The following is a 12,662-nucleotide window of genomic DNA, read 5'->3' as shown; positions in this document are numbered from 1 at the left end:
AATACTTTCCTGAGTCTACAATCCCATCTCAATCATCAAAGACCTTTTTTTCATACTGGGGCAGACATGGATTGGAATTGAGCCTGTTGCCTAAAGAAGAGGGTATGGATGGAGGGTTGAGGGCTGAACAGAAGTGAATAGAACTAGGCTGCAACAGAGGTAGGCAGCAGGTTAGGTTGGAAGGTTAGAAGTCCCAACTCCGTTTACTGGAAAAACAACCTAGTTCTATTCACTTCTATTCAGCATTCAACTCTCCATCTATACCCTTTTCCATGCCCTCTGAAGACTTCCTTCTAAGCTTCATGCCCCCTTGCTGCCTTGAAAGTGCTTTCTGAAATGGTGAGGTAATTTCCACATATTGCCACCTCCCTGGGTTGAGAAATATGGTAGGCGAGCACTTTTAGGATTGAGGTGAGATTGCAGAATTGGGAGAATTCCCGAATCCCACCTACAAGATGAAAATCTGGCCTTACAAGTTCATCTGCTTAGGAGTTAGGGTGACAGTGAGAAATGGTAATCAGTTGTCTCCTAGAGGACTTAATTAAGGGCAATTTCCAAATTCCAGCTGAATAGGCATACCTGGTACAACAGGAGGCATCTTAGCAACAAGGAGGGGTAAGCATCAGTAAAAGTATGCCTAGTACAAAGTTTACTTGATAACCAATGTAAAGCCCAATGTAATTACCCCAATCCTTTTCTATAATGCTAAATATAGTTCAGTGACATGGTCTTGCTGGAGAAATCATGTGATACAAAATAAATCAGATGAAGACACCTGACTGTAGAATACCCTACAAACTTGACTGGTTACAAATGGGCCATTTGAGAAAAGGCTGGAAAAGCTATTACATTGCCAGAAAACAACACTGGCCATTAGGGAAGCATCCGTGTTTGAAAGAGTTTGAAAAAGAAATTCAATCAGAATGCTAATGTGGTCCAAAAATACAAGATCCACCCAAATTCTGGGTCTTGACCGGTGGCATAGCAAGCAGTGAAGAATGTTTTCTAAAATTACAAAGGGAACTTGATCAAATAGGTAATGGGCTGAAAAAATGGCGGATGGAGTTCAATCTCGATAAATGCGAGGTATTGCATTTTGTTACGACAAACAAGGTTAGGGCTTCTACAATTAATGATAGGGCCTTGGGAAATGTTGTAGAACAGGGACCTAGGGGTTCAGGTGCATAATTCTTTGAACTTTGTGTCATATATGGACAAGGTGGTTAACAAAGGTGTTTGGCATGCTTAGCTTCATTGCTCAGTCCTTTGAGTACAAGAATTAGGAAATCATGTTGAGGTTGTACAGGGTGAGGCCTTTTTGGAATACTGTGTCCAGTTCTGGTCGCCCAGTTATAGGAAGGCTATTATTATGCTGGATAGGGTTCAGAAGAGACTTGCCAGGATTTTTCTGGGTATGGAAGGTTTGAGTTATAAAGAAAGGCTGGATAGACTGGGACTTTTTTCACTGGAACACAGGAGGTTGAAATCAAGGGTTTCAGCTCCACTTTCTTGGCATCTCCCTACATTCTTCAAGCTCCTGAGAGATATCCCAGTGTTAGACATAGACAATAGTAGAGTATCTTCTTGGAGAATCCCAAAGATTTACAACATCTCAGTCCTAAACAACTGGCCCCTTGGCTTAAAACTATGTCCTCATCATTTACCAGTGCTATTCTACTTCCTAATATATTGTAGAAGCTCTTACTGCCTCTGTTTATGTTTTTTGCATTCATTCTAATTTCTCCATTCTTCTAATTCCACACCGATTTCTAAACTTTCCCCAGCTCTGGTCTAACAACCTTACAGGAGTTTATAAAATAATGAGGGGTGTAGATAGAGTCAGTGGTAACTATCTTTTCCCTAGGATGGGGGATTTTAATACTAAGGGGCATATTTTTAAGGGGAGAGCTTTTTGGAGGGATATGGGCCAGGTGCTGACAGGTGGGACTAGATTGGGTTGGGATATCTGGTTGGCATGGGTGAGTTGGACCAAAGGGTCAGTTTCTGTGCTGTACATCTCTATGACTTTACGATTCTATGACATGAGGGGCAAATCGTTTACAAAGAGGATGGTTCACATGTGGAATGAAGTGATGAATGTTGGTAATATTACAATGTTTAAAAGACACTTGGCTAAGTACAAGAATAGGAAAGGTTTGATGGGATATGGGTCAGGAGCAGTCATGTGGGACCTACTTAGTTTGGGATTATGCTCGGCATGGACTGGTTCGACCAAAGGGTCTGTTTTGGTGCTGTATGACTATGACCAAATGATATCAAAAGTAGTTTGAACAAAATTAGTTTCATGGATTTGTAGTTCAAAATGTTCCCAAAGGATGAAACAGAGCTATATGAAAAAACTAAAATTTTCTGTAAAAGAAAATCACAAATGTAGTATCTAAAATTTGAATTTGCCAGTTAAATAAAATTTGAACGTTTTCTGACATGAGATATGCCTGTGTACAAGACATTTTTCTATATGCAACAGCAGCAGTCACCATTATCTTTCAGCACCAATTACTTACCAAGTCCAATGCCACTATTATCTAGTAGGTAGCTTAGATGATCAAACATAGCTCTCTGATTCTGGCGACTGATGCGACAGAAATAGCACAGGAATCGGCAGCAGTTTGTAACCATCCTGGGAAACCGTATCTCCTACAAAAAACAGGGTATACGTATTTCAGTGAAAGTTTAATGAGCAGATTTTATATTGATAGAAGTCACTTACATGCACATGCTGCTACCTTAATAAACATCCACTAAAAGTGAGGGACAATTGATTTTAACAATCATAGCTTTGGAGTAACAATAATGCCATTGATGCCCCTTTAATACAGAAGATTACATGGAACTATTCAAAGAATAGCAGCGAACTTTTAAAGTATTGTGCTGAATGCAATTATGCCTTACCTGAAAACAACCAAAATATAGATAATTAGGTTATTAGACTTATTTGCTATTTATGGAACTATAATGTGTTTGAGTCATAACCAGTGGCCTGCATGTAGAGTAATTTGTGATATGGATGATCAGCATAATTATTTTTCTATTCTCTTTTCAACAAATAAGACCGTAAGACCATAAGACATAGGAGCGGAAGTAAGGCCATTCAATGCTATTCATCCAGTTTGTAAGGAGCAGCTATAGAAAATAAAGAACACATTTTCACAATTTGGCGCTCACATAAAAAGCACACATTGGGAAACACCAGCACAAATACCTGATTTGAAGAATTATCAGTTGCCAGTTGGAAATGTCAAATGTCGCATGTCATACAATATTATTTGTCAGGCCTCTGAACTTTCATATTTTATTAATACATTGTTTAAAAGTGGTGACTTCAACTGTGGCAATTCTTTTTTGAAGAGTTCTATCAGCAGTTGTAAATAGGCTTCCTGTACTCTCATTTTAAAACTTACTGTAGTTACAGAATCACAAAACCATTATCCAGTTGGGCAACAGTGATTTACTGATTAATACTCTAAAAATTGGGTTAACCATTAAACAGCGCTGAAAAATGTGTTGCTGGAAAAGCGCAGCATGTCCTGAAGAAGGGCTTATGCCCGAAACGTCGATTCCCTGCTCCTTTGATGCTGCCTGACCTGCGCTTTTCCAGCAACACATTTTTCAGCGCTGTTTAATGGTTAACCCAATTTTTAGAGTATTAATCAGTAAATCACTGTTGCCCAACTGGATAATGGTTCTGATCTCCAGCATCTGCAGTCCTCACTTTCTCCTCCTTAACCATTAAACTGGACAGGAACTAAAATAAAACCAAGAGAATTCAAAAGTGAGCAGGAAAATTAAAGAAGGGACTATAGAGATTAGAATATGCAATAAAATTAGACAATGAAATAAAAAGAATAAAAGCGATGTCTAATTGATTTTCAAATGTTTGCACTGCATTCTCATGAATGTTTCATATTGCTTGCATTTTGCACAATTTTATAACATCTCCAAATCTGCTGACAGAATTAAAGGTGCTGGTTTTAGATCACAAAATTATAAAATTATATCTCAGAACTCCAATGCACTGACACTTTATGTGTTCATTCAAATTTCCTCCCATTTGTTTTTGTGAGGATCTTGAACTATTTGAAATAAACTGGTAAATTGTCAATGGCTTAGTTCATGGCCTGTTGGCAGTAATGTTATTACAGGGTAAGAGTACTATGATGCGAGAGGAGGGAGAAGGTTGTACGTGACTATGAAAAAGATTTGAAATCAGTGTTATCAGCAATATTTAAAATGTAGGAAAGTATTTCTAATTTGGATCAATGTGAACACAGTGCCCTCAGAAAGTCATAAACATCTGGTGGCAGACTCTGGTCACATACTTAAAACAATCATTAAATTCTGCAATCATAAAAGTAAAATAAAGCAGATGCAAATTTGTAATAAAGTGATGGCCATGTAACCAGTAATTGTTGTGAAACGCCATTCTATTCACCAGGGAAAAAGTGAGAACTGCAGATGCTGGAGATCAGAGCTTAAAAATGTGTTACTGGAAAAGCGCAGCAGGTCAGGCAGCATCAAAGGAACAGGAGAATCGACGTTCTGGGCATAAGCTCTTCTTCAGGAATGAGGAGAGTGTGCCAAGCAGGCTAACATAAAAGGTAGGGAGGAGGGACTTGGGGGAGGGGCGCAGCTACACTGGCACCACCCCCCCACCTTTACCTCCGCCACATCGATGACTGTATCGGCGCTACCTCGTGCTCCCACGAGGAGGTTGAACAGTTCATCCACTTTACTAACACCTTCCATTCCGACCTCAAATTTACCTGGACCGTCTCAGACTCCTCTCTCCCCTTCCTAGACCTCTCCATTTCTATCTCGGACGACCGACTCAACACGGACGTTTACTTTAAACTGACTGACTCCCACAGTACCGAGATTACACCTCCTCCCACCCTGCCCCCTGTAAAAACGCCATCCCATATTCCCAATTCCTTCGCCTTCACCGCATCTGCTCCCAGGAGGACCAATTCCATTACCGAAAAACCCAGATGGCCTTCTTCTTCAAAGACCGCAATTTCCCCTCAGACATGGTTGACGATGCTCTCCACCACATCTCCTCCACTTCCTGCTCCTCCAATCGCCACTGGTCCTCACCTAACACCCCACCAACCTCCAGATACATCGTATCATCCTTCGTCATTTCCACCACCTCCAAACAGACCCCACCACCAAGGATATATTTCCCTCCCCACCCCTATCAGCGTTCCGGAAAGTCCACTCCCTCCGCGACTCCCTCATCAGATCCACACCCCCCACCAACCCAACCTCCACTCCCGGCACCTTGCCCTGCAACCGCAAGAAATGCAAAACTTGCGCCCACACCTCACCCCTTACTTCCCTCCAAGGCCACAAGGGATCCTTCCATATCCGTCAGAAATTCACCTGCACCTCCACACACATTTACTGCATCCGCTGCACCCGATGTGGCCTCCTATACATTGGGGAGACAGGCCGCCTACTTGCGGAACGTTTCAGAGAACACCTCTGGGACACCCGCACCAACCAACCCAACCACCCTGTGGCTGAACACTTTAACTCCCCCTCCCACTCCNNCCCCCACCCCCTCTCCGGCCTATCACCCTCACCTTAACCTCTTTCCACCTATCATATTCCCAACGCTCCTCCCCCAAGTCCCTCCTCCCTACCTTTTATCTTAGCCTGCTTGGCACACCCTCCTCATTCTTGAAGAAGGGCTTATGCCCGAAACGTCGATTCTCCTGTTCCTTTGATGCTGCCTGACCTGCTGCGCTTTTCCAGCAATGCATCCTATTCATCAGCACTCTTTAGGAAAAGAAATCTGCCATCTTAACCTGGTCTAGTCTACATGTGACTCCAAGCCCATAGCAATATGAATGACTCTAATTGCCTATTGGGCAGTTAAGTACTGGCCTAGTGAGTAACACTCACATCCCTTGAATGAATAATAATGAAGAATTACAGAATTTAATATGTGTGGATACCTTCGAATCACCACCTCCCAACACGTTCACCATTACTTCCATTACAGTTTCATGCATGCCCAAAGCACGCATTAAGTTGGGATGTTGATAGAAGACTTTATTGTTCATAATGTTTCTGCAAAATCAAAGATAAAACTTTACTAAACAAATTGCAGTGTTACATGAATAATGAACAGCATCAGTTCTTACGAAAATAGCTGCAGAAGTGGGTTGATTTCGGAAATCATAGAACATAGAACAGTACAGCACAGAACAGGCCCTTCAGCCCACGATGTTGTGCCGACCACTGATCCCCATGTATGCACCCTCAAATCTCTGTGACCATTTGCATGTCCAGTAGTCTCTTAAATATCCCCAATGACCTCGCTTCCACAACTGCTGCTGGCAACTCATTCCATGCTCTCACAACTCTCTGTGTAAAGAACTCGCCTCTGACATCCTCTCTATACTTTCCTCCAACCAGCTTAAAACTATGACCCCTCGTGTTAGTCATTTCTGCCCTGGGAAATAGAGTCGATAGCCAGAGACTATCTATGTCTCTCGTTATCTTGTATAACTCATGGCAGACAAAGGTTGTAAACGTGTGACTATGTTGGTCAGAGTTGCCAGGGGATTTCATGGGAAGAAAAACATGCAAATTTACTTTAAGGAAAAGCTGCTGCACATCTGACATTCATTCAGCCCCAGCTGGAATCCAATTCCAGGCACTACACTTTACATAGTTTTGGGGAGCATATAGTAGAAATTTGCTGGAATAGATTCCAGGCTTGAGGGAACACTAGAGAAACTCAATTGTTTTTTTCTACAATGGAGAAGGATAGATAAGATTTCATAAAGACTTTTAAATTCATTAAGGGTTTAAATGAAGTAAAATAAAATGAACAATAAACAAAAACTGTGGATGCTGAAAATCGGAAACAAAATCGGAAATTGCTGGAGAAACTCAGCAGGTCTGGTTAACATTTCAGAACAGTTCTGAAGAAAGGTCACTGGATCCAAAACATTTATCTCTGTTTTCTCTCCATAGATGCTGACAGATCTGCTGAGTTTCTCTGTTCTTGTCTAAAATAAGGTTAAATTCTTTTCGCTGAGTGAAAATTTGATAACAAATGGCCACAAACCTATGGTGACTGGCAAAAGAACCAGAGGTAACACGAGGTGAAACTTTTCTATTTTTTTCTTTTTTATATCCAGAAGTGTTTTATTTTTCCAACACGAAATCATCGTGGTTTCTTTCTTCTATGAATCACCACCAGTAAAACACCCGCCTTTCCAAATGAATACTTTGCATGCAAAGCCCATTAATAATAATACAAACCATCAAAGGTAAGGGAGGGTTGGGGTAGGGAATGGCTAAATTAAAATGGCATTAGAAGGGGAAAGAATTCCCCTCCAATGGCTGCCTCTCTCTAAAGGCAGGAAGAGTACTGGTAGACAATGTGTGCTCCATCTCCAAGGACACCTGGGTACAAAATTAGCCACAGAAGAGGGGTACGTATCTGCAGATGTGACCACCTCCACAGCCCAGAAACTAGACCTGTTAATAGCCAACTTGGCCAGGCCAAGGAGCAGAACCATAAGGAGGGCCTCTGATTTGCCCACACCCCTCCACACCAGATGCCCAATGATCAGGAGGTGGGGTTGAAGCCCAACCACAAGCACAAGAGAAAATTTTTTAAATAACTAAAAAGGGGCTGCAATCAACAACAACCAGTATATACATAATCCCAAACTCCACAGCTCCACAAAATAAACAAGCAGGCTGGAAATCCATGGACCATGGCAATCTATGGTTATATAGGTCTGCTTTGTAAAACACCCTTTGCCCCATATCCTGAGGAAAGTGGGGGGACTCCTGCAAGGCCAAGCCTCCACTGAGGATCCATGCCAGGCTGTGTTTGGGTAGTGGATGAAGAAATCAAAGTGGATGGTGAGAGGCAGCAGTCTGTACAAAAAGTACCTCCGCAACAGTTGGAAGGATACATAGGGCAATCCCATGGGGCGGTTAAGGTTGTTGGGTTGGGCTCCTGAGGGAGGCTCAGGAACCTAGGGCTGATATGAAATACCATCCAAGCAGGGGTACACACAGACAGGATCCCACTGCACAGCTGAGCACTCTCCAACTGGTGCACGTCAGACCCAAGCGCCGCTGCTTTCAGGCAACCGATGGCATTGGCCTTAAGCTGGACATTCACTGCTACCATTTGCTAATGCCTGCATCAACATCCAGCCCAGGCCTCTGCCACCTAGCAATTCCCTGACTCTGGTCACTCTCTCAGCCATAGACCACCCTTCCGCCAGCCGCTAGAACCCGTGATAATGCAGGAGTGGATTTGAACAGCAGCTACTCCCGACCCAGTGTGAGTTGACCATGTTCCAGACATCAATCAGGTCCCAGTAAAAAAAAAAGGCCATATCCAGTGGGAAACCCAAAGACCCTCGCAGTCTATGACAAGAGGCTATGAGCATGTTGTAATTGAGGTCATGCACCCGATGGAAGAAATACATTGTCAACATGCACCACATGGGAGGTGGTTTGTGGAAAATGATCTCTGCAGGGTCCAAAGGCTGGGAAATCACCACCTCGATGCAGAGGCACACCAGCGACTGACTGCCCTTCTTATCAGGGAGACCCTAAATTTTGCAACAACCCAGTGCATCTCCTTGTCCCAGAAGAAGTGAATCAGCTTCTTTTGAAGTTTTGTGACAAAACCAGGAGGGGGTCAAATAGACCAGCTGGTACCATAGCATAGAGGCCATCAGCTAGTTTATGATCAGCAATCAACTCCTGTAAGATAACACTTGGACTAGTCCTGTCCAGCAGCCAAGGCAAGCTGAGACTGGCCTCCAGACTCTGTCAATTCTCCAGTGAGGATTCCGATAGAGGAGATAGGTAATGTTCCAGTTGAGCCCCCGTAATGTCTTTGGCAAGGAATTCACTTGATGTGGACTGACCAGAAGTTTGGACTATTTGGCCCAGATGATCCTGGTGGAAGATCAGTTGGGCTAAAACAGACCCCCACGTGGCCAAGTACCCTCCTGGCACTCGTACATCCACCCAAGGTCAGCCACGTCAATGAATGAGGAACACATTGTCAATATAGGCTGAAAGATCACCTTGTGCCCAGATCACACAAAGCTACTCCTGAGAATCTCCTCAGCAAGAGGCACAGAAAAGGTCCATGCACAGGGAATACAGTTGGCTAGACAACTGTAAAGCACTCCTCTGTCAAAGTGAAGGGGCACCATCAGGGATCAGTTAACTTTAACAGGCACTTTGCAGCAGTGTACAGATGTTGGATCCAGGTGACAAACTGCATCCTGAACCAGGATGTTTGCAGAGTTCTGACTAGATACTTGTGATCAACCCTGTTGACTGCCTTCTTCTAATCAAGGGACAGGGGAGCACTTGACAGACCCGTCCTCTGGGAAATACGAATCAGGCCCCTGACCAGACATAAGCATGGATCCTTCAGGCTGGGACTGTAGAGGTTGGTTGGGTAGCTCATGTGGTCCACCATGGATCGAGATGAGATGCCAACTTTTCTATGCACTTTCAAAAAGATATTATATTATTCAAAGAAGAACAAAATGCAGGAATACAGGGAAAGATCAGGATAGAATGGAGAACTAGACAGCTTTATGAAAGAGCTGAAAATGCGTTGCTGGAAAAGCGCAGCAGGTCAAGCAGCATCCAACGAACAGGAGAATCGACGTTTCGGGCATAAGCCCTTCTTCAGGAATGAGGAAAGTGTGCCCTGCAGGCTAAGATAAAAGGTAGGGAGGAGGGACTTGGGGGAGGGGTGTTGGAAATGCGATAGGTGGAGGGAGGTCAAGGTGAGGGTGATAGGCCAGAGTGGGGTGGGGGCGGAGAGGTCAGGAAGAAGATTGCAGGTTAGGAAGGCGGTGCTGAGTTTGAGGGATTTGACTGAGACAAGGTGGGGGGAGGGGAAATGAGGAAACGGGAGAAATCTGAGTTCATCCCTTGTGGTTGGAGGGTTCCCAGGCAGAAGATGAGGCGCTCTTCCTCCAACCGTCGTGTTGCCATGGTCTGGCGATGGAGGAGTCCAAGGACCTGAAAGCTTTATGAAAGAGTCATGCAGACTCAATAGGTCAAATGATCTTCCTCTGTGTAATGTTAGTTTATGATCTAATTTTATTGTTTTTTAAATTTTCTACTACCAGTCATATTTCCTAATATCCAAGAATCCCATCGTAGTTAGGAAAACATTAAATGCATAGAAAATTGGAGACACAAAGTCTCTAAAAAGATTTTACTGATCAAGCACCTCTTAAATGGAATCCTCTCTGCATTAAAATTCAATGTGGCAGACAGGGTTCTGATTTTAAATACTTATCTTCAAACCTGTCCACAATACACCTGCTTTGGAAACTAAAATTGTCTCTATTGAATTTTCAGATAAATACTCATCAAGGTTCAGACGTAAATTTAATTTATGTATTCAGCAATAAAGAAATAAAAGGATTTGTAAAGGAATACCACAAGCATTATTACATGTATTTAATAATTCATTACTACATGGCAGAGTGCTGGAGCACAAGCAGACCAGCGAATTTAATATTAGCTGTAAGAACGAGAAGGGAATCCCTACTAAAGAAGAAAGTAGAAAACCAAAAATCTAGAAACAAAAAAAGTTCAGAATAAACATTCAGAATGGATTTTGAAAGAAAAAGTCTCGATTGACTAACTTCACGGAATTTTTTTAACCAGTTCCAGAGAATTTACAATGGTAAAGAGACCGATGGATTAGATCTAAATTTTCAAGAGACTTGGGTACACCAGTGAGTAAGCTAATGAATAAAGTCAGTGAATGCAGAGTCAGGGAACCATCAGCATAACTATGTAGTAAGGCAGAGATCAAAACAAAGGTGAAGAGTAGCCAATATGGAAAATGATGTTCCATAGAGATCTGTGTTGGGTTTACTGCTGTTCATCGCTTTTATTAACAATTCAAACTCTGAAATAAGTAATACCTTCTTTTTAAATTTATAGGAATGGAGGCAGACTCCAGCCATTTACAAGAGGGCAGTAATAAACCTTCTGAACAGACCTATAATTGGCAAAAGAATTTCCATATAGGAATTTTCACATTTTGGAAGAAATAGTTTACATATTACTTGGTTAATAGCCAAATAAATAGAATACAGGAGCAAAGACATCTGTGAGTACAATGTGGAAATTGCTAAAGATAGTGATAATGGTTAATAAAGTCAAAAGACAGCCAATCAAATCATTTAGTTTATTTCTATCCAAAAGTGAGTGGAAACTGCTAAATTTGGACCTTGCCAATGACACTTGGAGTACTGTATGCAGTTATTTTCACCATATAATTTTTTTAAAAAAGGCATTGGAGAGTCTGCAAAAGTGTATAATAAGGATGATACAAAAATGGTAAACTTATATCTCTTAGAAGAAAATGAGGTCCAAGGACTGCTTGGGCTAAATGAATATGCTGCACAGAAATAAATCAATAAAATGTGATATACCAATTTCTCAATACATACCCAATGCTCTGAATCATGAGCCTCTCTTCCTCTGGACCCATTTGGACAATGAGCAATGAACGGATCTGGCCCAGGCATTCTAGCAAATTCATCGTGTCCTCGACAGATGTAGCATTAATGATGTATGCCTTAGGCATAGCGCGGATAAGCTCACCAACACCATCATACTGTCTGTGCAGCAAGCTGAACATCAAACGCACGAGTTCTGGATTCTGGATGAAGGCTTCTTGGGCCCAATGCACTACTGTATGAGAGATCAACTCCTGCAGTGTACCTTTAGCAGAAAGTAACAAGCTCTCCATAAATATGATGACATTTAAATATATAGAAAACTCTATCTTTTTCAGGAAGCTTATGAAAACAGCATTTTCTACAGAAAAGCAAAGTTTTTCCTTGCTTGATACTATAATCTCCAAAATTACAATGTTAGCAGTTTCATATTTGCATTAGCAGTTGCAAAGGCTGATGTCATTAACAATGAGCAAGTCAGTCCTTTCCACAAATCGCAATATTTCTTTCAACCACCTAACATCATGATTTTAAAGTATCACCATAGCTGCACAATTTATATGATATGTGGATTACTGTAGCATGTATCCTAATTCTTTAAAAAAACGAATAACAAGTTCCCAGATATGCCTATCATCACGAGGGGATGCTCATACCTAATTGCCTTTGAATTGTTGGTGGTGAGCTGCCTTTTGATCTGATGCAATCCATATGGTGCAGCTCCATACATGTACCTCTGGTAGCAAGGGACTGAAGCAGCACACAAAGTCAACAAACGCTTACTTCTGGTCAGACCTGTCTTTTGTGAACAGGAAGATTTCAAAGGACCAGCAAAACTGCACAGAATGTGTGTGGATTAGTGTAGCACGCCAACTAACTGTTTAACAGAATGGGTAACATATTCCTAGATCTGTTAAGTTTAGCAGATATTGGACGCATAATCTTCAGGGAAAGCTCAATGATTAAATAAACTTTTCAGGAATGATAGAGGCTACAAGAACAAATATAAAAAACAAAAAAGGCAAATATTTGCAGGGGTTTAAATTCTGATTGGCTCATTTTGTCTCAGCAACATTGATGCAAGATTCAGTAACTACATTCTTTTAAACTATCATATTTAGTTTTAAAACTGAAAGTGAATGTTTT

The 12,662-nt window shown here is 41.9% G+C and overlaps 1 protein-coding gene across 1 annotated transcript in view; it reads right to left on the bottom strand.

Moving 5' to 3' along the window:
* The window catches only part of LOC122542710 (ryanodine receptor 1-like), a 393,921-nt gene that overhangs the window by 205,822 nt on the left and 175,437 nt on the right, over nucleotides 1–12,662 (bottom strand). Inside the window, exons 40-42 of the mRNA XM_043680690.1 lie at nucleotides 11,508–11,781; nucleotides 5,982–6,096; nucleotides 2,526–2,658 (exon numbers count right to left, since the gene is read on the bottom strand). Of these exons, the coding sequence (XP_043536625.1) occupies nucleotides 2,526–2,658; nucleotides 5,982–6,096; nucleotides 11,508–11,781 (522 nt within the window). The remainder of the gene's footprint in view (nucleotides 1–2,525; nucleotides 2,659–5,981; nucleotides 6,097–11,507; nucleotides 11,782–12,662) is intronic.

Source organism: Chiloscyllium plagiosum, chromosome 41, assembly GCF_004010195.1.
Source record: "Chiloscyllium plagiosum isolate BGI_BamShark_2017 chromosome 41, ASM401019v2, whole genome shotgun sequence".
Taxonomy (NCBI): Eukaryota; Metazoa; Chordata; class Chondrichthyes; order Orectolobiformes; family Hemiscylliidae; genus Chiloscyllium; species Chiloscyllium plagiosum.
The sequence above is the reverse complement of the archived record's forward strand: the minus strand, read 5'-3'. Positions and strand labels throughout refer to the sequence as shown.